Source organism: Ischnura elegans, chromosome 12 (assembly GCF_921293095.1).
Source record: "Ischnura elegans chromosome 12, ioIscEleg1.1, whole genome shotgun sequence".
Lineage (NCBI taxonomy): Eukaryota > Metazoa > Arthropoda > Insecta > Odonata > Coenagrionidae > Ischnura > Ischnura elegans.
In genome coordinates this window covers 57703045-57730698 of record NC_060257.1, presented here as the reverse complement: position 1 = coordinate 57730698, position 27654 = coordinate 57703045, and the positions used below count along the sequence as shown (strand labels likewise).

The 27654-nt window shown below is 38.3% G+C and overlaps 1 protein-coding gene across 2 annotated transcripts; it reads left to right on the top strand.

Moving 5' to 3' along the window:
- The first annotated feature begins 503 nt into the window (after positions 1-503).
- LOC124169186 (zinc finger protein 184-like) lies at positions 504-27654 on the top strand. 2 transcript variants are annotated; one of them, XM_046547701.1, is made up of 5 exons: positions 504-835; positions 1058-1201; positions 4351-4632; positions 21936-22220; positions 24592-27654. In XM_046547701.1, the coding sequence occupies exons 1-5, from the start codon at positions 704-706 to the stop codon at positions 25369-25371; spliced, it is 1623 nt and encodes a 540-aa protein (XP_046403657.1). In that variant the 5' UTR covers positions 504-703; the 3' UTR covers positions 25372-27654. The 2 variants fall into 2 exon arrangements, with proteins under 2 accessions (XP_046403657.1, XP_046403658.1); XM_046547702.1 differs by lacking the exons at positions 21936-22220; positions 24592-27654 and adding an exon at positions 14159-14959.

Here is a 27654-nt window from a genome sequence, read left to right as displayed (position 1 = left end):
AAGATTTCCTAACCCTTGGATTTAAGTACTAATGAGCCATTGAGAAGAGGATTAGCGTCTTGATTTCAAGCGAAACGTGCTTTAAAAACGTATAAAAACAATATCCTCAAGGGTGAAGGAGATGGTTTCTCGCTAAGAAATTCTGAAAAAAAACATTGTATTTTTTATGCTTATTTTATCTTCGAAGTGGGCTTTGCGCCATTTTTCCCTGTGTTGATCACTCGGCTTCGGCTAACTTGCTGCCTAATTCCTTAGTATTGCAATAAATTGTTATATTGTAGACATTCGACATTTTTGGGGTAATATTAAAAACAAATATATGAATTGTAATCTTAGTTAGCTAAAATCGGCAATGCTACCACAAAATATCATAAACCAGCGTACTTTTACATTTGGTCCACAATATATATGTATTTGAATTTCGAGGTTTATCAGGTATTATACGATTGTTTTTTGTTTTATCTCAACTACCGTGGTGCGCTCTATAGACTTTTTGGCGCGATCTTCACCGGTGTTGATCTCAATTGGCAATTGGTTCCTAAGCGTGTATGTGGTGAATGTTGACAACGTTCAAAACAGTTCAAAACTTATGGAATTGTCAGTATGTGGGTTACGTTGCATGATGTTTTCGTAATCGTTGCAAAGACCATATTGTAATAGAAGCTTGGGTAGTCATCAAGTGACTATTGTGAAATGTGAAAATATGGCTTTAACGGAAAGTTTACAGATTTGCAGAACATGTGTTCTAAAAAGCCCAAGGATGTTAGGTATTTTTGGAGAGGGTGCACTAGGTTGTAGCATTGCTGATCTCATTAATGAGTTATTGGACTTAAATGTAAGTGTTTAATTTTTACATTGTGTTATTGTGAAATTTGAAAGTCATCCGTGAGTAAGTTCTTCAATTTTGAAAGCTCTTGATATTAAAACGGATGAAATTGTATTTGTCGTTCCAAACATTGCGATAACAGTATTAATTTTTTTGTCATACCGTAGGTAATGTAGCATCTCATTAATTGATTATTGGTGCATATCTCATTCCCACTTATCATTGACATAGGTTCGCCAAGGAGATGGTCTTCCTGATAGAATTTGCTGTAACTGCCTAAATGAACTTGCCCGCTTTAAGAAATTCAAGAATATCAGCCACGAAGCGAAGATAACATTGGAATATATTCTTAAAAGAGAGAATGCTGTAGCAGTAGTAAGTTCCGCTAATCGATTTATCATCGAGTATTTAACTGCACGAATTTCTAACTCATGAGTAACGACATTTTTCATCAATGAAATGAAAATATAATACCATTTACATTGAATTTCAATTGGGTCTACTGAACATATGGCTTACTCATAGCATAAAAATGCATTTACGGAGTAGACAGGAGTAATTGTGTTGAATGTATGGATAAGGATCCTTAAATGTTCTACTTCACCAAAATCATTCACGCATTAACATATACGTGTTAACAGCGTGTAACCAGGCCAGTAACTTAATTTTTTTGTACAGCATTTCCTATTCTGAGGAAGGAAATTAAATTCGATGATTCTCCCACTATCCAAGCTCCTGACCAGTACTGGCTGGTTAGTGGTTAGTTTTTCCTCTGTGCCTTGATGAATTGACACAAAATGGTTTACTTACAGCAAGTATAAATAATACTTACTTGCCTAAAAGTTTCTTCTTTAAGAATAGAAAATATAGTTACGATTTCATACTGGTACTTGTGTGATTTTTTTTTCTTTTCCCAAGGCATGACACTGCAAGGTTCATAATCTTTCCATTGTGTGAGTTCTTAAGTTAGATAAATGTATTATCATTCATAAGGATAGTTCTTATACACACATAACTTAGGGAGTGATTGCTGATGGTCCCCAGGCATGAGTTTTTTCTATCCGACTGATTTGAGATGAAAATTGTCCTATTGCATTAAAGGTCAATACATGTTCCTGGCTCATGATACAAAATCTAACTTTCCATTTAATTAAAAATCCACCTATCCCCATGCTATTTTCCCCATTGGTAGAGCCAGGTTCTGTCCAAAGTGTTTCTATGAACACTGGCATTGAGGTATATGCACTTAAATCTCATATTGCATGCCCACTGCAGTTAATTTATGCATGTATTGCTATTTTTTTTTAATAATCCAATCTTAAGACCCAATCCTCTGTTCATTTTATCTTTGTGGGTGAGCTGGTGTAGCTAAAGCAAGTTGCGGTGAGGGGAGGGAAAGTTTCTCAACCCACGACTTGTGGAGCAGTGTTGCCAAACCTCATGCATTCTCCTTACATGTCCTTTCCCCAACTGTGCCTCATTCTGCGTGGTAGCTGACAATGTAATGTGCTTCTGTGAAAGTATTATCCTCAAAACCTTATTATGAGTAGATACATTGTCTTGGCACCAGAGCTAAAATACCTGTGGTCACGCATAACTCACAAATTTTTAGTGATAAACTAAGGTGGCTATGCATATTTGACAACGTTAAGTTGGCTCCTACTGTCTCTCTTTTTCGGTACTACCATTACCCAATAGGGTGGTTTCCTATTTTTTTAAATTGCCTAAATCGAAAGATTATTTACTCCTGGAACACGTATTTCACGCTTTTAAATTTTTAAATGACGATATCTATTTTTCGCGATTAAATGAAAAGTGAAAATTTTCAAGCACGCATAAATGCGACGGAAAAGTATGAATACTGGGAAAAGCCCGTGTGATGTCATTCTGGTTCCAGCTGCCACCGTGTAAGGCCACTCTGGTGCGAGGCTATGAGCGCCGCTATGATGCAGGCTGCTATCAGATAGCAGAGTACCCAGCTAGCAGGTAGCGCTTGGCTTAAATAAGGATTATTAATACCCTATCAAACGAAGGAAACTATCCGACCATAGGCCATTTCAATTTAGGTGATTATTAAGAAATGCTTCCCTGTGCTCTGTGCCACTTGCATGCATTGGTAATCTCAGACGATGTAAAACTCCTGACTACTTGTATAGAATCTAGGTCCCTGTGGCGTCTCGTGGAGTGGCATCGCATGCGCGCCAATCTGGCCTTTTTCAAATGAGGTTAAAATTGACCATTAACATTCGTCTAAACTGGGATTTCTAAAAACCAAATAATTTGTATATTATGAATACAGTGATGTTGGGTTACGAATCACAATCAATGCCTTTTGTTTTCTTTGATGAGGGGAAGTACCCTATTGAGAAAAAATATCTTCAAAAGGTAGATAATAGATGCCTTTCGAAAGTGTCCGGGCTCTCACAAAGGCTCACCTGCAAGCTTAAAGTGAACAGATTCATCTACATCTATATAATACCCTGCAAGCCGCCTAATAGGCGTGTGGCAGGGGGTGTTAGGACACCAGCCGTATACACACAAAAGACGAAATGCTCTAACGAAGTTGGGACTTGCATTTATTAAAGTCCTTTATGGTTCGGGGTAAAAACGAATTCCCATATGTATCCGTTCAGCAAAACATCTCCCTTAAATTATCGCTTCTATCGGACCTGGAAATATGGTGTGGCTATAATATTATGTTCTCTGTGTCGCTCTTAAAGATATCCATTCTCAATTGTTCCAACAATCTAAGCCTAGCATGCAGCCTCCGAGTCCCAAGCGGCTCCCAGCCTAATTCGCTTAACATCTGGGTAACGCTGTCTGTACGCCCGTAGCGGTTTTTGATGAACCACACAGCCTTCCTTTGTATTTTGTTCAGTTTGCAGATTAAGTCTTTCTGCACTGGATCCCATACGCTCGCTGCATATTCAAGGTGCGGTGGGATGAGTGTGAAATAGCACCTTTCTTTTACTTTCTCATCCCAAAATTTTCTCACAGTACGCTTGACGAATCCTAATTTCTTCAGGGCTATGTCGCAAATATTCCTTATGTGGCCTCGGGTACGATACGAGCGGCAACCTGAGCGGCAGCGGTGGCTACAATACGAGCGCCAATTTTCTGACCCCTCGGGTTTCTCACCTTTTCTAACTTCAGTTTTCCTTTGTTTGGCCGTATTCTCACTACTTTGATATTTCTCCGCTTACATTTTCAACTACACTGCAGGATAAATCTACTGAGTGGCAGTGGAAAAGAAATCGGTCTGGACTTGGAACCATGAGCGGCACTGGGCGGCGCCGCTCACTGTCGCTCGCCGCTCAAACATACCGTACCCACCCTCAATGGATTTACACGCAACTAAATGAGGATGATTTCAGAGCGACGCCGCTCGCTGCCCGCCGCTCGTATCGTACCCGAGGCCTATGTGTTCCCCACGAGTGGTTCAAGGTTATCGTAATGTAATATTATAGTTATTGCAAGTAATGAAATCATTTGAATCCTTCCTTCCTTCCTTCCTGTCCTTGTAGCCTCAAGCCCTGCAGAGTATCAAGGATAAAAAGGAGGACGACTCGGAGGACGTTCCGATTGTGGATTTGCAGGATAGTAGTGATGATGACTCAGGTGCAGAAACAGTCTGTGCCCCATCTAGTCCGACTTACAGTGTAAGTTCAGATGATATTGCATCCGTGTGTTGTTTCGATGATGAAGATGAGGATAACGACAAGGATGTGGAAGTCATATCAGAACCATCTACCTCAGTTGCTGCGTATTCAGAAGCCCATTCTGCACCGGAGGAAGTTACAAATAATGTGAGTACTTTTTTATCATTTGCGCTTAAAGTGTTCTGACGAAAGACAATTTTGATTATCTCTGAGTTTATGTTGCCAGAAAATGACCAGGGAATAGAGATTTGTCGTCAGAGCACTCATAACATGGGCTTACTGCATTAGATGTGGTAAAAGTCAGTGCACCCCAGGTGATACATGTATGTTTCATTTGCAGTTCATGTCTAAAATAATTATTTAAGTCCCTACGTATTTTTATGTGATAGAAGAAAGTAAAAGTTACAGACAATATTCCACTATTTATTTTATTTAATTTTCGTATGAAGATTTTTACAGCTTCTTTATCAATGTTGGTGGTTGTTTTCGGGAATTGCTGTATAGGTAACATTTTCTTACTCGACATTTCACTCCTAGTGGGAGTGTTTTCAAGAGAATGGGAGGGAAACTGTTCTCGTTTATATAGGTTTCGTTAACATATTGTTGACCCGATTGTGAATTTTTACAGAAGGCGATAGCCATTGGTCATTATATTGGGCCAGGAACCCTCTCCATATGCGGCTGAGGTTATATCCATCCTCCCTATTAAAGTTGATTGGCCTTTTTGCTATCTCGACGGATTCACGTTTAAGACACGGATGTTATTCATCCGTCTTCGCCAATACCCGTGTAGCGTTAAACATTATTTTATGCCCAGGGCTGGAGGCATGATGTTCAGCGACCGCAGATGCGTCCCACTCCTTGGTATGATAAGATGAGGTTTTACGAGATGAAGAGGTTCACTATATCGATGACTAAGTTCTAACAACACGTATTTCAAAATTTGGCCGGTTTGAGACAGCTATCTTAAACAAAGTGTAATGATATTAAAAAAATAAAATTCAATCAAAAAACAAGTCTTTGTCTGCAAATGTATGCTTCTTTTCCAGTTTTATGAATTTTTGGTTTTTAATTTCAGTGTACAATTAAAAATATAAATAGTTTCTTTTGTTCTCCTGAAAAGTTGCCATTTTTGAGGTACCTGTTGTTAGAACTTAGCCATCGATATAGAAGTTTGCCTATTTACATGTTTATAAATATATATCCAAATAAATTCAGTGGTAAGGAAAGAAAGGGATAGGAACATATAATGGAAAAAGGAAGAGGACAACGGTGCTGTGGTAGATGGAAAAAGTCAGAAATCAGAGGGTAAAAATGTGGCCTAACTGGGACTCGAACCCAGAATCTCCTGGTTGCCAGCCAGGTGCTCTACCAGTTGAGCTACCCGAACGCTTAGATTTACCACGATTTTGGCGGGGTTTTATGCACAGGAAACTCCCTTTGCTTTAGCCCACAAGAGTAACCATTAGATGACACTGGGGCAGCTCACCACTCACCAACAAAAGGAATTGACGAGGATACAAGAATGAAAGGAAAGATACACACTCTCACGATAGTAGGAAAGAGGCAGGAACATGCGTTTCGGGGCACGCTGAGCCCAAGTGAAATAAGCCAATTTGGCCGATACACTACTTCATTCATTCATAAATATACATATACATATATTACAAATATATTTACATGTAAATCTGACGGGACCATAGGGGTGGTATGAAGTATGGAAGTTTACAATGTAAAGAGGTTCACTACATAGAGATTTTATTGCACTATTATTAAGCACATTGTCCGTTATATTAGATTGCTTTCTTTTCCCAACCGTGATATTTTTAGCGGCGATAACGTGATTGTACTCTTATTCCTATTGCTCCACATAACACCTGGTTTCCGAAAACCATGCATTTGTGGATGTGAGGTACGGATTCCGAAAAAGAGATTTGCACAGTGATTTTGCAAGGATGCTGCAAATCCACTGTGAGATGTCAGGAACAAAAACTGTCACTGAGTAAACTCATGACCGGATAATCGGCAACACGGATTAACTGCAGCCAGATAATCGGGAGTCGGCTGCATTTGCTTTGTATATCATTCCATTTTTTTAATCTAATTTATTTTGTTATTGATGCGAGAGTATAAGTATCATCTGAAGGAATTCAGTCTTTTCCGAAGAATTGGTAGTAGGAAGAATTCACTGGTTTTCCTATGATCCTATAGGTTGATGTGTTATGACTAGGACATGCAAAAGGTGGGGTTATTTTATAGCCAAAAGTGGTTTTATATTTTTACAAAAGCGATGTTATTTTGCCCTGAAATCAGTGTTATTTTAACGGCAAAATAATTGATGCTGAATGAGAGCCATCCTTCCAGTGGTCCACCCATTCCCCTTAATTTAGGATATTATTGACCGGGAATAATATGATATAAGCAATAATATACATGGAGTATTGACTGAATTCACCCATTTTACATATTTTATCCTTTGCATATCCATATATCCAGCTTACATAGGGAGAAATAACTTTTGAATGTCTGTAATTTTAAACGAAATACTGCTACTGTGCTCAAGTTGTCATCTTTTAGATTTGTTCTCTTATCTGTTAACACACTGCTATAGCATTGTTGCCAAATGTCCATCCTTCATTCGCTTGTTGTGCCATGGTGACCTTTCCCTGTCTATTTCTAACCTTTTATCCATTAACACATTCAGTCGGGAGCACGTCAGTTGACACGCTCTGCTGGTCGGGTCAGGGGCCCTTTCTCCGCCTCCGTACGTAACTATATCCACTTCCGATTGTGTGCATGGCCTTCAGCAAGCTTCCCTCTTTCGAACCGTGTGCATTGTTTGTAAAAAGCAGCATTTGAATGGAAGTTATGGTGCGGAATCCTCCCTTTTTTTCTCGTTTTAACAGCCGATTTCGATGACTTTAATGAAAATCGGGCCCGTATTGAATGTGTTAACGTATTTCCTTTCTCTGTCACCTCAATACCATTCCTTCACATCCCTTATTCTTTTATTATCCCTTCTTTCTGATTTTGAGGAATTTTTGAGTTTCTGTGGAAAGTTGATCAGTTGTGTTGTGATTTAATCTAATCACTCGTTAAATCAATCACAGACTTTCAACGAAGTCTAATTTATTAACACAGAAGACATATTACATACTCAGTCTTACAACGTACTGTGACCGTGACGTACTGAAGCGGTGACTACAACTGCTCACGACTTACTCTGCTCAGTCCCTGTGCGCCACAGGCGCTGGTGGCCAGTATGTGAAACACACCTTTGAGGCACTCACAACAACTTGAAAGTTCATTGAGGTGATTATTTATGCAGTGGTAATGTGGTAGATAACCAGCAGATATAGAAGTCAGTAAGCAAAGACTGAAAGGAAGAAGTACAGAAATGTCATACAAATGCTTTACTCAAATGCATCATGGCAGAACTGTTGAAAGCATCACTGAACAGATGGAACATTGGATGCACATGGAAATGGTGCATTGCAAATGCATTGGAAAACTGGTAGTCTTTTGACTGTATAAATTACTACCAGGATTTGTTTTTAGGTCTTTGAAATGTAAAGCCGACCTTCAAGCTAATCAACGGAGAAAATTTTATGGAAGAAGAATCATTCATCTTGACATGGATTTATAACAGGATCTAATATCAAGTACTTGGAGCAAAACCCTCAACATTGCTGAATATATTTGCTTTGCAGTCTATATCTTATGGAGCCGTGATCCTAATATTAGCCACAGTGTGTCAAATACCTACTTTTCTTAGGTTAACTCCCAAATTTCCTGACATGTGTGGGTATCATTAGGTAACTTTCCTCTCATCAACTTTTCTGTTTTTATGTTAGGGTTGAATGTTAATATTTCCTTTTATTCCTGTTTGGTGTCCTGTTAAGGTTGTTGGTTGTTTCTGAGATTTCTCACTGGCATTATTGGAGATGGCAATCACCACCCCATAATCATTTGTCTCCTTATTATTCCACCCCCAAAATTTTCTGGAAAAGAGATGCAAAAAACAGACAGGAGGCATAGATTCATCAAGTAGAAGAAATGGGGTAAATATCTAATCAACTGATTGTATCTTGAATATCGTCTCTCCATATATGTTGCACTCAGAAGACTGGCTCGCTATTTGTAGTGCCTGTGAAAATACTTAATAATTAAGGGCCTACTTATGTTATGAAATTAGCATGATGCTTTGATTGGGAATTTCTCATACTTAACTAACTCTTCATATTTACTCAGAACTGGAGAATTTTCTACGACTCCTCAACAACAAACACGATTCCATCAAGTTCACCATGGAAGTGGAAAAGGATGGCTGCCTACCCTTTCTAGATGTACTGGTGACGAAGAAATCTAATGGAAAACTCGGCCACGGAGTCTACCGAAAGGCGACACATTCGGACTGATACCTGCACGCCTCCTCACACCACCACCCTACTCAGAAGGCAGCTCTCATCTCGACATTAGTGCACAGAGCATACTCCATCTCTGACCGAGTCTCAATTCCCTTGGAAAAACGACATTTGGTGACGGCCCTGGCCAGCAATGGATACCACTGTGACATGGTCCTTAAAAGGACCACAAAGATAGAAAGACAACTCAAAAATAAGACACCAAGTCCGAAAACTGAGAAACCCAAGGCAGTGGGTTATGCTACAATCCCCTATGTGGCAGGCACCAGTGAAAAAATCGCGAGACTCCTCAGAAAATTCGACGTTACAACACGCTTCAACTGTTAAGAAGACTGGAGAACTTCTTCCGACTCCCAAGGACCGTATCTCACCTCACGCCTACGAAGGAGTTTATGAAATTGAATGCAGTTGCGGTATGTCATAAATTGGACAGACTGGGAGAGCTGTGAAGTGCTGCATACAAGAACATAGAAGAGCGGTGAAAAATAAACAATTCCATCTGTCGGCTGTGGCTGAGCACCCTCTGAGTGAACCTGGACACGACATCAACTGGGAAGAAACAAAAGTTATCGCCAGAGAATCCCGATATTTTCTGAGGATCATCCAAGAGGTGATTGAAATATCTAAACATCCTCATAATTTCAATCGAGAGGATATCTACCAACTCCACAGTACATGGAAGAGACTCCTCGCCCCATACCCCTACGCTATTGGCCGCTAGGCGACCAATCAGGGCGAACCTACACCACTGGGCTGCCTTTATAACGGCGGCCAAAACACGGCATAATCACTTCGACCTGAAGATGCCTGCTGGGGTGCAGGAGAAACTGTTGTTCCCAACGCAGCCACGACACGGTTGAATTATTATTATTTTTAGATTATTGAAGCTTGAAACAAAATTAAATGAGGAAATTTTTTTTCGTGTGTAATCCCTTTACCTTTTTGATTACTGTTTCCTCAGGATTGTTCCCATTTATTGTTCCTTATATCTTGGATTGCAGATGCCCTGACAACTCATAATATTAGCAAGTTAATGTTTTTATTGAAGTCTTCTCATCCAAAATATTTTTTCTCAAACTCTCTTTGGGATTCCTTCGTTGGTGAGTCTATCCATTAGTTTTTGAACATCATCATTAACTCATTAATCAATAACACCAGGTTTCTTAAATAAATATTTCCCTTTTTTCTGCTGCTGTAATCACCTTAACACCCATTACAGCCTGCTATACATATGTGCTATACATATATTCATTGAAAGTCTCTCAAGCATTAATGAGGTTCAGTGTACCTCTTAACTCCTTATAATTTCTTGTTTTCCATGAACACTACAGTTATCTGTATCTCACCTTTGTCTCCAATTGCCTTAGTACCTACATCTAAAATTGCGAAAATGTTATATTGCTTATGTTTGGTGGTATTCGTGGTCATTTGTGCAATTGTTTAACTCATAGTTTTATGTACAGTGGAACCTCGTTAAAGCGAGTACGGGCTATAGCGACACCCCCGTTATTACGAGAGATAGCCGATGCACCGTCAATTGACCCTATAATAAGCGTGTTAAAAAATTCGTTTTTACGAGACCCTTTCGGTGTTGGCTCTCGCCATAGCGAGGGTTTCACCGCCGGAAGACTTTCATCAAGACTCCTTAACCTCTGTAACTGCTAGCGATCTGTTAGAAATGAAGTTAATGGAGTGCTCAGTCTCAAATTTATGTGGTAAACTGTCGTTCGATAAATATAATGATTGACGAAACAATGCTTTGCATGATTTTTATTCAGTGCGGCACTTATAAATTGTTTGATTAGTTAGTCGTTATTTGAGTAAGGAAATTTAGTGATGCAAAAAAACATCGCCTTTCGTCTGGATTTATGCTTACGTTTATCGGATAGATGTTTATCTGTCGCCGCACCACTCCTGCTCCTGTATCTGTTCGCAAGAGGTATATGGCTATTATTTGCTCCACCTCCGGTAAAGCGACAATTCGTTATAGCGAGTGTTTATTAGTGCACCGTGGGGTGTCGTTATATCGAGGTTGCACAGTATTTGGTAAAATTTTACTCTGGCTAACTCACTACCATCTAACTTTCCATATTTTAGGTAAGTAACGCGCATTGATTTTCCCTGTTAGTGACATATAATAATCCATTAGCTTTTGAGATAAAAGTTGCACTCGACGATCTAATGGTAAGGAAGTCCTATGTTTGAAACATTTTCTCTGACGTTTATATCCCAGAGCCCAGTCCACTATTGTTTCATTTTTGTGTGCTACAACTGCTTTTTCCTGTTTGTCCTAATATTGTTTGTTCTGGTCCATGCTACAATTGTTTTGAGGGCATCTGAAGGCCATCTCGACGGATTGCTATGGTCAGGATTCAAACCCATCTATAATCAACGACTGACACAAAAATGGCATGCATGATAACTGCATTGTCTTTATGTAGTCGATGGAAATTTCCTTTGGATTTATGTTATTGGTCTATCTTTTTGGTTTCTCATGCATTTCAAAATGTTTTCGCTGATCTTCATTCTGATTTCAAGAATTGTCAAGTTATCAGCATTATTTGTCGAGCTGATTGTGTGAATCTTCATGTTCATGCATTCCTATATTCAGTTTTCTACATTATTACTATGAGATATTTTCCTTTCTTTTCTGTTCCTTGATATAGGTTCAATTACGTATTCATGTGTATTGTCATCTAGAGTTACCCACTCTTCGAGCCACCTCAATGGGCATTTCCTCTAGTTATTTATCATTGTTTACTACTCAGATGGTCGATAAGAATTATGTAATTCTCTTTGCCTGAGGTGAAGAATGAATTCTCTTCAGGCCTATGATATTTTTACTTGTTACGAGTGAACTTATCCTCCACATTGTTACCACTCAGAAGAGGCATGGTCAGAGACATTAATGTAATTCGCTAATTAGCATTATCTAATTATCAGAGGTAATCAGATTTCATCCAGTACCTATATTACTTCACCATTTTCTTCATTATATGTACTAGGATTGTCCTTAGGGCAGGCGTGCACTAGCACGACCACGGACACGACCACAACAGATCCCTGTCGCACACCTTCTGACCAGAGCACGACCACGATAGCAAAACACATTCACCACTTGCTCGATCGGTATGGTCGGGTCGGAGTGAAGTCGGAGTCAGTGAGCGGCGCGCCATTAGAATGCGTGTAGTTTCTGGCCGCAACGACCGCTGAGTCGGGGACGACCAAATTCAAAAATTTTGGTCGGACGACTCGGGTCCGACCAATGAGTCAGACTTGGCCTAGTGCATGTCGCTCCATTTGTTGCAATGCTAAAACTGGTCATGGTCATGGTCGCGCCAGTGCGCGCCTGCCCTTAGATCAAAGTTTTCAATGTTTTTCCCCAAAGTAAAAAAAGTTGATTGGCATTGAATATGTAGTATGTTTCCGGGAAGCTTGGACTTCTTCCTACTGTTTAACATAATCATTCTTGAGATCAATGCATTTTTGGATAACTCCATCTTTAAGTAAATAAAAGATCGTAGCACTTTTCCGAAAAGTGCTACGATCTTTTATTTACTTAAATATGTCTAACTTCCACCAATTGAAGCCTGAATCTGTTGAACCTCCATCTTCTTTGTGCCTGAATCATGAAACTCGTCTGCCTCGCCGTGAGGGAAGTTTCAAACTTCCTTCTTCTCCTCTTGGGTTCCGAAATGCATCCCACCGAGATTCATCTTCAATTCAGGGAAGAGGTGATACTTACATACAAGCAAAGCTTCTGTGTCGATCTCATGGATACTGGGACCGCTTAGTAAAAGAATCCATTCAGATTCGAAAAAACATCAATAATAGCAACAGAGACTGTGGCTATAATTTAAGCCATATATGGGACCACCTCTTAAAAATATGAGGGGACTGGTAGCCAATCAGGAGACACTGAACTGCCCTCACCCACAGAATTCTGTATAAATACCCTGAGCCTTTGAGGGTTTGGTATTGGATTCCTGAATCCCTGATGATGATTGGCAAGTTGTCCGTCAAAACGTTGGAGGGAGAAATGGAGGACCTGACCCGGTGCAAAACCTGAGAAAACTTCACTGCAGGTGATACATAGTCACTTGGGTCTGTCTCTCAGCTCTAGGGCAGGTGTGCAATAGTATCCCAACCAAATTATTTAGCTGTTAAAGGGTCAAAGTGCGGATGATCCTGTGGTCATCGATAAACATTCTCTGTTTACACCTTATGGCATATCTTTTAATGGTCTGTGAGACTTCTGCTAATGCACATCTTGCTGTCATCAGGAATCATCTTGCAGAGCTACCGTTATCCTTCTATCTTTCATCTTTGTTTCTTCCACTTTTGCAATTGTTTTGTCCAAGGCTGTCCAGAGCACTGTTTTCCATGGATGTCTGTGCATCCATCTTTGAATTCTCATTGTCTTTAGTAGATGTGTTGTACTCATACACTTTGCTCCTTTGACTTCACACAATTGGGAATGAATATTCAACAGGGCAGTGTTTTTGCTCACATAAAAGTGAACCAAAGTGTGTAATTTACATTTGGAAAAAAATTGGAAGCTCTGTCTCTAACAGCTACCTAGCTACAAGCACACTAGTGTTGCTGGATCCCACATAATAGCGTTCCTCGTGACTACAGCTCCTTAAGAACCCCATTGTGATGAAAATTATCTTCACATTTTCCTCTGCGAAAACAAAAATTTGAAATGTCCTTTTAGAGTGACAAAATAAATGTGCAGTTAGGTATTGAAATGCTATAATGCAAGGTATCAGGCCTCCATGATGATGCAAGTAAAAGTTTTACCTAATAATTATTGTCGACCAAGAAACACTTCTTGGCAATACATATCATTTCAACATAAATTGATGTTGTAGGAATATTTTGTTTCTGTTTCTATGCCATGAAAACTGAGAAATGATACAGTTGAATCCACATTTCCAATAACATCTTTGAATACCAAGTTGTATGTACATAATTACTTGAAAGAGTGTGAGATTAATTAAACAATTAGTTGATGCTAATATTTTTAAAGAATTAAAAAGAGATTCTAACTCTTCAACTAAAGATTTCTGACATGTATTTAATGATTTTAATGCATAAGCTCATTGCGCATCGCCAAAGTTTGCTCCTCTGATCACCATTCCACATAATTTTGAAGTAATTGTGGCAATTTTATAACTTCATTTCTTTCATGACATTCTCAGTATCCTCTGAAACACTTTCTAATGCATCTACTCTGAAATAAACAGGTTACCAAAGGCACCGTGAGTGCTATCAATGAGGGATCAAGAAATTTTTCAACCCTTGAAGCGTCAGTTGGTGTCTCAGAAAATGACCCTTCGAAAGAGAAGACACAAGGTGCCCTTGATTGCTCTACTAGTCAAATGGAATTGGGATCTCCTGAGGAGAATAAACGTGTGTTTACCAGCTCCCGTAGTGGTATCGGTGGCAGTAGCTTCTATGAACACTTGGTGAACTGTGAAAAGGAGACAGCTCCACCAATTTGCGGAATATGCAATGAAAATTTTCCAGATTCTCATTCTTTGCATGAGCACTTAGTGATCCATCTGAATGAAAAACCTGAAGAAGATGGTTTGACCAACACATCCAGTGCTTCAAGTACGTCTAGCGGTTTTCGTCTCGACGGCCTTGACCAGATATTTATGTGTGGGGTGTGCCGCAAGGCTTTCAAACGTGTTTTCTCCCTCCGAACTCACATGCGAGACCACAAGAAAAAGTCTCCAGTTGTATGTGGCGAGTGCAAACAGTGTTTCAAAACTTTAAGTAAACTGTGCAAACATGTAGTGGTCAGTCATCATCGTGGGTTTTTGAAGTGTACCAATTGCTCCAGGAGATTTTTGGATGCTTACAGCTTAAGATGCCATTCCAATGAGCTTTGCCAAGGAATCAGGCCTTTTCAGTGTGTTATATGCCAAACTTCGTTCAAGACACAAAACACATTAGATGTTCACATGTCAGAATGTCATTGATATTTAATAGAATGTTCCTATTTGTTATATTTCTGAGATGCAATTAAACGGTCTCTGTTATTTTGTGGATTTTATTTTGAAACTGGATTTTTATATTAATTATGGATGAAAGTGATTCAAGGAAAAGAACTTCCTACAAATCTAGTGATCCCATTTTAGATAAATCAACAATTTTACTTTTTTCACAGTCGTCTTTTGATGCCTAAAATTAGATTCCTAGCCACTGTAATCAGAGGATGTAGATCATGTAAAGAATATTCAGGAAAGATTTTCATACTATAGAGGACTTGGTGCTTAGCAATTTTGAAATAATTGCTGGTTGGAGGATGTTGACCTCCCCGACCTTAAAAAATAAAGAGTATAATGGAAATTTCTCAAAGTATGAAGAGAAAACACAAAATTCACCATTTATAATGATAAAAAGGAATAAAGTTCTAAATAAAGTTGGGAAAATAATTTTTAGATGTTAGCATTCATGTCATCCTGGAGTGGGTATGCATTATACCCTCATTTGATCCATCAAATATACGAGTTACATCAAAAACATACATTGAACAAAACTTACAGACATCCAACTTTTCTATTAGATGGCACAATAATTAAGTTTCAAATGATTTTCATTCTGCAGTGGATAAAATTGATTTTCTGCTTAAAGAACTGCATGAAACAAGCGACTTTGTACGCAGTCACGCTCATGGGTGCAAAGTTATATGTATACACCATAGATCAAGTTCTCCATGAAAAAATAATTGGCTTTGCTGGGATTCGAACTCGGTATACTGTCAGGTGTGTTAGCAAGTTACACCACCAGGCCATCTTAGCAAAGCAAACTTCAGGATGGGTGTTACCAAACCTTCATGCTTGGTGTGTACATGTAATTCTGCTATCAGTCAATTTTTCCAACCTTTCATCGATAAGGCACAGGTTAATATAACTATTTATGTAAAGGTAAAACTTTGCCAATCTGAATTTTAGACCGTTTGGAAACTTATAGGTAAGAAAAGAATCCAAGTGATGGACGAGATGCCCAGCCATCTACATATGAATTGAAACTCGTTGTAGAGCCAGAGAAGAGTTCATCACTATCTTCTACATGTTACCCACAGCATAAAATGCCAAGTTTTTCTGTGGTCCACAATATCTGTACCATTATCTGTAGCAATATTTTGTCAAAAATGCAAATATTTAAGGCCATTTTACACAGTGCACATAATTGCACAATCAGCCATATGAGTGAAGGTGCAATCAAAATTGCATTGTGTAAATTGGTGGATTTCATGCCAGTTTTAGAAAATAATGCAGTTCTAACCTGCATAATTACATGCCCAAAGTTAAATGGCATTGCTGAACTTTCATATGAGTGGGTACCAAGAAGAAGACTGGTCTCTCATCAAGTTTTCTGTTTTCATTTTAGGGTTGTATGGTTGAATGCTATTTTTTTACTGTTTGTGATCCTGTTTTCTTGCAATCACATTAGTTGTTTCTGAGATATCTCCATTGGAATTATTTGGGGGTGACAGTCGCCACCCCATAATCATTTCTCTCTTATTATTCTACCCCCAAAATATTATGGAAAAATTGATGCAAAAACCAGACAGGAGACATAGAATAATTAAAAACTGGAAATGGATTAAATCTCTAATCAATTGATTGAATCTTGGGTCTATGGGATTACATGGGACACAAATTGCTAAAATATTGAATTGAATGTAAGTTTTATTCTACAAAAGGGTTAACAAAAAAACAGCTTGAAACTTGCCACCTTTTTTTCATGAGTTGGTGATGTTGTTAACAGTTTGTTTTTTTAGCTCATTTAGTGAGAACTGCTAATTAAGGGAGGAAATCGCTAGAAGAGTTTAAAGAACAGTGAGCCATTCTGGATTGGTGTGAGGAGCAGAAGATAGTCTGAAAGGTGATGACCCACTTATCCGTTAAAATGATCATTGATTTTTCCTCACAAACAGTTGGAGAAGTAGGCGAGGAATAAAAAAAACAGGAAAATGAGTCTCTTTATTTTTCAAACTAGGTATCACTATAAACAATAAAGTTTGTAAACTATGCCATGATAATAAAGCAATCAAATTTTCCTCGTTTAAAGCTTATTCTTTATTTTATACTATGCATTTATTAAATGGATTTTAAGTAATTTTTTATTGCTGCACTTACGTATATGAAAAGAAAAATAGTAAAAAAAGTTATCATATACTCCTCCTTAGAATTGGTTGAAACTTTCATTTTACTACAGATCATATATTATTACTATTCCAGAAATGAAATATGTGGGCTACTCGTAGTTACGCTTCAAAGAAATATTTTACATTTTCATTTTTCTCTAACTGAAGATCACCAATTGACCTCTGATTTTCTAAATATAGCTCAAGAAGTACTCTTTTAGAATGAAAAATTGGTTATTGAGCCCTTGTTTTTTTTAATTCCTCTATGAAACACTAAATTGAAACATGCGGACCACTCACAAATTATATGGGAGAAAGTAGAATGAAAGGCAATAAAAACAGGTGATTAAGCAATAGACTTGACGTCAATGAAGATTAGAAACGTTGAAGAGAAATATTGGCTGAAGATAATGTTTCTATGTATACATCATTTCTTCTCTAGTAGGCTCCCTTCACTCTCTTTTCCTAATATCTATTTTTCTTAGATATGAAAATCCGTGGAATGCAGAACTCAAGAGTTGTGAGGCCTTCCAAGCCTGGCATAAATTACTTATATGTGGCACATTTAATAACTGTGGAATATGGCATTTTGTGTTCACAGAAACAGTAAAAATGATAAAATCGGACTGCAAATTTTTATTTTGGAAATTTTTCCCAAACCGGTTAGTTTTTCTTTGATCTTTATCATAAGAGTGGAACACCTAGTTATTTGTAGCGATTAGTAAATACAGTAGAGCCTTGATTGTGTTGTTCATTTAACCACGTATTATTATAATTATGTGTCAATCAATTCCCTAGCCAGTCCTCAATGCCTACCCTCCTCTTTACTCCCTTTTCTACCCTTCCCAACTTTAAAAACATTCTAGTTTTCATTAGAATGGGTGCAAAATACCAGAGAAATCGAGCCACAGAAATCTAAGCAATTGAAGTTCCTAAGAAAAGGAATTGATTGCATACAATTGCACATCTTTCTTTTCTTAGTCGTATTTGCTCAGTTATAAATTTTCGTGGTCACTTAGCATTAAGCAGACCATTGAGAAACCAATGTAACTTATGTGTTCTATCCTGTGTGCAAAATTCACAATGCCAAATATCACTTGATGTGACATCAGATTAGCATTATCAATTTTTCATAGTATTGCATACATTGCCATAGTTTTTCCCATTCCTTTTATAGTAAAATGGACTCATGATACTTGTAAATACGTACCGTAAACTGGGGTAACTTGAAATGGTTTGGTACTATTTTTGTGCTTGGGTTGGTATCACTTATGAAGGCACAATACAGTGCTAAGTGGAAATAAAGTGGATGATTTAGTGTGCTGTTAGATGACTGTTAAGATTTTGTGATTGTCCTCCATTGTTGATTGTTGTAAAAAAATTCCCTGTTGTAAAGGCCTATGTGCTGTTTACAGGGTGTATAAAGAAATAAATAAAAATAAAATATTGATACAAGACCTTTTAAAAATAGGTAAGCAAACATTTCAAGTTACCGCACCATTAAAAATTAACCCTGGTTATGGTAACAAGTTTTCACAAATTTTCTTGTTTGCCAGGTTTGTTGTAGGATTTATTTTATTTCAAACTCACCGGAGAATGGCTGTATGAAGAAGATGCTTTATTCATTGTAAACTATCTTCCCCTTCCAACTACTTCTGGGTGTCAGGTGACCGGGAAACCAAGGAGAATTGGGAATTATGGATGAATTTTGAAATATGAATATAATACAGTGGAATCTGGATAATTCAAACCTCTTTAATTCAAAATATACTTTAATTCGAATATTTTTCTTGGTCCCTAGCATTTTGTATTCAAACAATGCTAAAAAATCGTGGATAGTTCGAATTTTATTTTTGATAATTCGAAGTTTTGGTGTGTCAAATTAAGGTATAAATTGTAATTGCATATTTTCCAATGTGAATCCATTGGAAAATATGCTTTACTAACAGACAAAATGCATGCCAGCGTAGAGTAAGATGAATCACTCTTCCCCTACCTCTCGCTGTGCCGACCATCCTAAACCAAACTCATAGTTTGTTGAAATAAATATTCCTGTTTTGAGGTTACTTTAATCTTGTTAATAGGTGTTAATCAAAGTATTCATATTTCAAGAGTGTCAGTTTAATAAAGAGTTTTGATTGGAATTATGAATTTTATCGTTTTGGACCTATTTATTAAGGACTTCTTTAATTTGAATTTCTTGATACTATGAAGTTTTTAACTGATCGCTTGATGTTCGAATTATCCAAGTTCCACTGTATTATATAATTTTCATGAATTTTTGCTCCTGGAATTTCCAACCACGAATTTCAAAATATTTTATTTTAAATTCATTTCACCCATAATTTTGCCAGTTCAATGCATATTTTCTGGCATAAAAAGTTCTTCGTAAAGGTTTTGAGAAATCAATAATTGTGTGACTATATTCCATTTTATGTTCAAACGTACCAAATGATGACGTGCGAGGTCAAAACGAAGGTCGTCCTTCAATAAATTTATGTGGAATTACGTTCAAAGTTTTACTTTTCATTACGAAGTTGAAAATACTTAGTTTTTGTTTTATTCGATACACAGTTTACAGGAAAACTTGCTTATAACGAATTTCAGAGGACCCATTAATCTATTTTGTTACAAACAGGATTTTGCTAAGGGATTTTTTCCCTTAAATTACAGGATTTCCGGCTAATATTTCTTAAATCATCTATATTCAAGCAGCATTTAACCATCGCCCGACCCTTTCAATCAAACAGCTGTTAAGGGAGGGATTTTAAGATCAATGGTAGAATTATGTGGTGATGGCCAGACGTAAGGACAACTTATGATAAGGTTAGGACCAGTTAAGTAGCGAAAATGACCGTAATTTCTTTGTAAAAGAGGTATAAATTTCCAAAGGGACCGAAGAATAGTTTGCATTAGCGGGGATTTCATATCATCTGAACTCGTTATACGCAGGAAAATTAACATTGGTGATCATAAGAAAGTTCTAGGGGCAGGGAATTCACCTCGGCGGGTAGGCAGGATTTCGTTGCATGCATGGTCATTATAAGCGAGTTTTACTGTATTTAAAAAATTTAAAATACAGACAATTGAGTTGACTCTGTCAAAGCTCACTGCTGGCTACTCTGTATTTTAAAATCTCTCTGACTGTGCGAACTGTAAAAAACATCTGTGGTAGAAAGCAGGGATGGCAAGTGAAACGAAACAAAAATGCTTCATTTCGATCCGGAGGGAAACGAAAATATGATGTTTAGGTTTAGTTTTGTTCCTGTATGAAATTAAAATCACCAAGGAGTATAGTTTCGTCCCGGGTCGAAACTTTACTCCCAGGAATGAAACTAAATTAAACAAAACTCCACTGCTCATAGTTAAGTTTCGATCCCAGAATTTGAGTGGAGGGGGAGAAGAGGGAACAGTTTCGACCAATTGCATTTGAAATACGTGTAAAGAGGTTAAAACATTGAGGTTAAAATAGAATGGCCTGCTTGCATTCAACGTTCTCCTGTTAATATTTGTGTTTCGTTTGTCTCAGAGTTTTACAAAACTTTAGACCTGAAGTAGTTTTTACTCCGATTTCGTTTCGACCCCGAGTTTAGCTCCCTGGGTTTAATGCCATTTCATTTTGTTTCCACGTTTTGCTGCTGGGAAGGAAACTATTGAAATTTTACTGGTTTCGACTTTTGTTTAGTTTCTGTTGCTATCCCTGGCAGGGGCGCAGCTAGGAATTAAGGTTAGGGGGGGTTTCAGGCGCAACTAATACTGGGGTGTCTGGGGGTATGGCATACCTGCCAGGGTATGCGGGAGGTACGAGGGCCCTCCGCCAGAAAAAAATCAAGATAAATGGTTGAAAATGGTGAGTTTTACGGCCTTCTGAGGGATATTTTATTAATAGGGTGGTTTCCTATTATTTTTTTATTGCCTAAATCGAAAGATTATTACTCCTGGAGTACGTATTTCACGCTTTTAGATTTTTAAATGACGATATCTATTTTTCGCGATTAAATGAAAAGTGAAAATTTTCAAGCGCGCGAAAACGCGACGCATAAGTATGAATGTCGGGAAGTCTCTCCGCGTGACGTATTTCTGGTTCCCCCTCCTGCCCTGCGAGGTGACCTTGAGGCAAGGCTTAGCGCTGATATGACGCAGACTGCTAGCGGCTAGCCTAGTACCCTGCTGACTGGTAGCGCTTGGCTTAAATAAGGATTATTAATAACTTATCAAACGAGGAAAACTTTCCGACCTTAGCCAGTTTTAATAAGTGATTGTTAAGACATGTTTCCCTGAGCTCTGCGCCTCATGCATGCAATGGTAACCTCAGACGACGTATAACTCCTATCTTCTCGTATAGAAACTAGGTCCCTGTGACGTCACGTGGAGTGGCATCGCATGGGTGCCAATCTGGCCCTTTTCAAATGAGGATAAAAATGGACCATTGCCATTCGTCTAACCTGGTATTTCTGAAACAAAATAATTTGTATATTATGAATACACTAATGGTGGGTAACGAATCGCAATCAATGCCTTTCGTTTTCTTTGATGAAGGAAACCACCCTATTATTACACTATTCTATTAGTAATGTTAATCTAAATAAATAATATAGATTAAACTTAAAACATTGTCTGAGCTCTGGGGGGGTTTATCCCCCAAAACCCCCCCTCACTGCACCACTGATCCCTGGTATAAAGCATGTTCAATTAATTGTTATGTTGTTGATCTTCATTTTAATAATTGTATTCATCATGGTAACACTACGACTTGTTTACTTTCACTTTGTGTCAATCTTGTTGAATAAAACCTTTAGTAGGTTTTTCTGAAAATGACTATATTACAACAAAATCATTACAAGATATTTAATTTCTTTTAGATGTGCATCCCTAATGAAGTGTTTATACCTCTGGAAAGTACTGAGGAGGAGTTGGAAGAAGAGGAAAGTGCTATGGATTGTGAAGATCCACTCTCCATTAAAATCAACGCAATCAAAGCGGAATCAGGCGATCCCGAGATTCGTGTCAGTGATTCTGAAAACGAATTAGTTGTGGACGATGTTGATGTCCCAGCTGATTTTCTTCTGATGGGGCAGTGTAGTAGAACATTGCCATGGATAACAAAGAAGGGAATAGCTGTGACTGAGCCTTCAACAAAGTATGAGGTGAGTTATATCAAACGACTGCCCACTTGTCTGTAAAACTTCAATGGTCAGAGAATTCCGGTGCATGTGGAAAGTCATGGAATGTCAGCGGAAATTGCAAAAAAAATCTTGAAAAATCGTACCCTCAGTTAAGATCAAATGGTATGGATATGTTATCATTCTCTTACCCACAGTTTTTTTAATTGAGTATGAAACTATTCCTTTGTTTTGTCAGTAGTGATTCTGGTGTGGTTATTACCATTTGTTATCGGTTTCGCTGCTTGGTTCTAAATGAATTGCTCCCTTTTGCATTGAGTAAATTCCAAAAGCTAAAAATTTTCATCTCGTCATAATGCATATTGCCTAAAGTAATGCATCAAGTTACTTCGAAAGTGATCTTATGCATTCATAAAAATCCTCAGTTGTGCGACGCTCCGTATGTAATGAAAAAAACGTTGCATATGTACCTATAGCATGTGTGCATAAGGGCTGTTCGGAGAGTTACCTCCCAATTTTTTATAAATAAAACAGTTAAGTAGATTTACAAAATTTACTGCAGGAATGGCGTAGCTAGGAATATGCTTTGGGGGATGAAGGGGGATGGGGAAGGGCGACCTCCCTGGAAAATTTTGGAAAAATGACATGCCTGCAAATTACATTTTACATAATTTTGGCTCTTAAAATTTGGGTTTCATTAAAAGGTTACGTTAAAATTTACTATATGTCAAAACTAGACAATAGTTTTGAATATCATTTTTATATCTCTGAGGCTTTCGGGGGGGATCTATCCTCCTAATCCCCCATAGTTACGCCACTGATTTACTGTATATTACATGCAAAAAGTACAACTTTCCTTTACTTTTCAACATAATTTTCATGAACATTTAGGCACTTATGATACCTATTTTATACGTTTTAAATTCCTTCTGCATAAACATCTCCCGCCTGTGGCTCGAGCTATCCAGTGATTGCATCTTTGAGCTCTTCATCATTCTCAAATCGCTGGGAGGCAAGCCATTTCTTCATATGCACAAACCAATTCCCTGATATCTCCTTCACTCATAATCTTTGGGCGATACACAGCACAAAGTTCCCTATGAATTGCTGCTGTTGAATATTGTTAAGCTGTGAACAATTTAAAAACAGCACCCACTTAGCACTTGGCAGCATTTTCTATTGCAGCGCACGTTTTGACAAGCTACCAAAAAACAATGGCGCTCAAGCAACCTTCCCTTTACCATGACTCGAAGCCGACTGACCTGCCGTGCGTGCCGACGCAACAATGGCGGCACTAAGCCTTCCTTTTTCACGCAGTGACAAATGGAGGTTACCTACTTTCTGAGCAGCTCTTGTATATTCACCTCCAGGAAGAAATGCTTCATGAACAATTAACAAGGAACTGAGCGATGACTCTCCTAGTTTCCAAATTTTCCCGCAGGAAACACTATTTTACAGGTCTTGCGTAGACTTAGCGTAGTTTGATTCAGAGTTTGATGGCATTACGCCACTTGAGATTTTTCCCAATCTTTGATCGCGACTGAACTTCTTAACAGAGGTGCTTACTCTCCACTTGTTTGCAGGTGACAGGAAAAAATATCAGACTCTATTCGATACCTCCACTGCACAAATGCTCAACAATTGCCCACCGAATCAAATCGGCTCATGTAGGAGCCCAACAATATGAATGCGCTCAGCTGGCAGTAACTGTAGCATAAACGCTTGCCTCCTATAGGGTGGTTTCCTATTATTTTTTTATTGTCTAAATTGAAAGATTATTACTCCTGGAGTACGCATTTCACGCTCTTAGATTTTCCAATGATGATATCTATTTTTTGCGATTAAACGAAAATTGAAAATTTTCAAGCACGCGAAAGCAATGGCTAAGTAGGAATGATGGGAAAAAGTCCGTGTGATGTATTTCTGGTTCCAGCTGTAGGTGTGTGAGGTGACCGTGGGGCGAGGCTTGAGCGCTGATACGATGCAGGCTGCTAGCAGGTAGCACTTGGCTTAAATAAGGATTATTATTCTCCTATCAAACGAAGGAAACTTTCCAAACTTGGGTAATTTTAATGGGTGATTATTAAGAGATGTTTCCCTGAGCTCTGTGCCTCATGCATGCATTGGTACTCTCAGACAATGTAAAACTCCTATCTACTCGTATAGAAACTAGGTTCCTGTGACTTCACGTGAAGTGGCATCGCATGGTCACCAATCTGGCCTTTTTCAAATGAGGTTAACATTGACCATTGCCATTCGTCTAAACTGGGATTTCTAAAACCAAATAATTTGTACATTATGAATACACTAATGGTGGGTAAAGACTCGCAATCAATGCCTTTTGTTTTCTTTGATGAAGGAAACTACCCTGTTGTCTTATTTTACTCCCAAACAGGTTCCTGGGGTAAAAGAGGATAGTCTACAGGTATCTTCTCCACACCAGAATAAGCAAAATGAAGAGAGTGGTAATTGGAATCAGATGGGTAGAAAATGTTCTCTTTGTTCACTGAAATTCAAGAATTCTAACGAACTGAAAGAGCACATGAGTAGGAAGGACTGTTTTGTGATGAAGTGTTCATTTTGCAACACACTACTGCTCAAGGCTCAGTTACAGGCACACCTGAAGTACTGTGTTGATAAACCACTACCTTATGTCTGTCGAGTATGTGGAAAATCTTTTTTGCACCAGACTTCGTTAGCTGGTCACCAAGGCGTTCATGTGGGCAAAAATAGAGAGAATCAGTGTTTTTTGTGCGGTGTTGCATTCAAAAGCATGCAAAAGCTGAAGGAACACCGAAAGCTTTGTTCTTCCTTCGCTGCGTCGCAGGGGGTCGAGCCAGACTTTCCCATATATAGGTGCGGGGAATGCAGCAGTGCGTACACAAAACCTGCGTCATTGAAGCGACATCTAAACTTGATGAGACACAAGGTGTGCCTCTGTGGGGACTGCGGAGTTAGCTGTCCTTCCTTCACAGGTTTATGCCAACACTTCTTGGGGACTCATGAAAATTGGTGTTTCAGTTGTCGAAAGTGCGGTAAAAAATTCGTGGAGCAAGGAAGGTGTGACCTCCATGTTATGAAGTGTACTAACAACAACGTATTTAAATGTGGAAGATGCAAGTTGAGTTTCCAGTCAAAATCTAAGTATGATGATCATTTGAAAAAAGCTCATTAGTCCCGTAATCTTGTGGAGATAATGTGTACAAATAGGTTGTGAAGTTTGAAATTAGATCAATCTACCACAGACGTTGAATGTTTACTAACTCCATAAAGGGTACAAATATTTATCATTGTGGTGTTTGGTGCAAATTTAGATCCCAGTGAAATCTAAGAATGTAAGTTGACCTCGTGAAAAATCATTAGACTGTCGTGTGAGATTGGGAGGAAATAGATTTTACTGATTGTTGAGTTTGTATAGGATATCACAGTTACTCCAAAATTGTATTTTATACATGCAAAAGGTGTATGACTTGAAGCACTATGTAGTGCCTTGAAATCACTTGATGATTTTATTAGTAGATACGGGTCAAAGCTGAATGATTTTCTCATTCAGTTGAATGATTGCATTATGCATATGTAAGTGTGCACTAAAAATCCTTTCAGGGGTTTGGTCCTCTTAATTTCTCAAAGTTATGGTATATTTTATTGGGACGCCATGCGTGATTAAGGAATAAGTTTTCATTTGATAAGTGTCCTCTCACTGAAATGTTTGAATTATGGAGGAAGAATTGGTGGGAAATGTTCTTACTTATTGACATTTAAAAAATTATTGTATGCATTGCTCAATGTTTGGGATTTGTGCCTTGTCCTTTTCCATGATAAAAATTTGAGACATCAGGATTTTCATAGCAGTAAAACCCCAATATTACGAAATTCAAGATGCCCAAAATGCAGCGATTTTTTTTAATGTCAAATTTTCCAATACGTCGCGTTTCACTCGGTTTTTACATTGCAAGTAAGCAAATGACGACTGAAAAATCATGTAAAATCGGAAGTGCGTAAATATTATTAAATATGTATTCATTTTGCCTTCCAGCACCGAGTTGATTTCAGGAGCTCACAATCTTAAGCTCTGATTCTGGAAAACTATGCATTAGTGGCTGAGTGATCCATGTGGGGCGGCATGATCACGGATCCGGGAAAGTAGTCCGGTTTTATGAAAAAATGGATGAATTAGAAAATGACGCGTCAAGCAACTGCGCAAAGCTGGAAACTAACTTTTCGGACACTTGGCAGTTTCGTTGCACATAAGTTTCCCGGGAGGCAATTACTGAGGGACGCAGGTCCGATTCACGGAGCGCATTGCTTGAAAACTTGTAGTGTAGAGCTCCCTTGAAGTCAACTGGTGCAAATTCATGCCATCACGCCATAGAAAGCAACAGAGAGCAATCTGGGTGATTCCATTGCATCCCTTCTGTGCGAAATCGTGAATCATTATGCAAAACCCTAAATCATTGTTCTAGTTTGTGGTGAACTTGTGCAATTGTCTCATCAGAGAGCGAAAGACCAGGTGCTCTGTCAGACCAGGTCTGTCAGCTCGTCTGGACCGGAGAAAACGGTTCGTAATTGAAAAATTTCATTATATCCGTGTTAGTTATATCGCGGCTATACAGTAATTTTTATGAAGTTGGTAATTTTGTACAGAAATATTATTATAACTAAGGAATCTTAACATACACAACTTATGTGCTTATGCATACACTTACATGTGTCCAATTAAGTAAATGTTTTCATTAAAAAATTCATGCACTAAGTGGTTAAGACTGATTTTAAGTCATCTGGCGCCAGGTCACCAACAATGCAATTAGGAGTCTTCCTCCCACGAGAAGTTACTAAGGATCCCAACTCAAAAAATGGCCCGAGGATTAGAAGACACCGAGCTTGTAGGGCAAGCATTCATTGTTGTTTGTGTGCAGTTGAGATTAGTACTACGTGTGCAATGTTTGAAAATGGCTGGAACTGGAAGTTAATTTTACCGCAAGCAACAGTGATAGCCTTCCATAGTGATCCTATTTTTGGTACAAATTGGTCACTGGCAACTGAAATTTGATTTCCAATCGTTATAAAGAACAAATAAGGGCAAATTATGAGCCCGCATCCATGACTGAGTAAATTTTTAGAGGTTCACTATGATTTTGAGTAGACATAAAATCGAGGTTTAAGTCTAGTTGAACCGAGTAAACTGAGTTTATTTTCCTAAGAATCCTTGCATTCCTTACCAATTCTTGTCCTCATAAGCGTGCAATTCCTCCCTCTTATTCCCATTCTCCGATGAATATGAAAACTGACTCCAGTCTGACCTCGTTCATAATTACAAAATTTCATTACAAACAAGCTTATCCAATGTTTTCGAAGTAAATTTTGTCGGGACTGGAGGAAACTGTATGTAATTGCAAAAACTTGCTGTATCCCTATCTTTTATAGCATGTCTATACTGTAATTCTTAGAAAATTGGCAA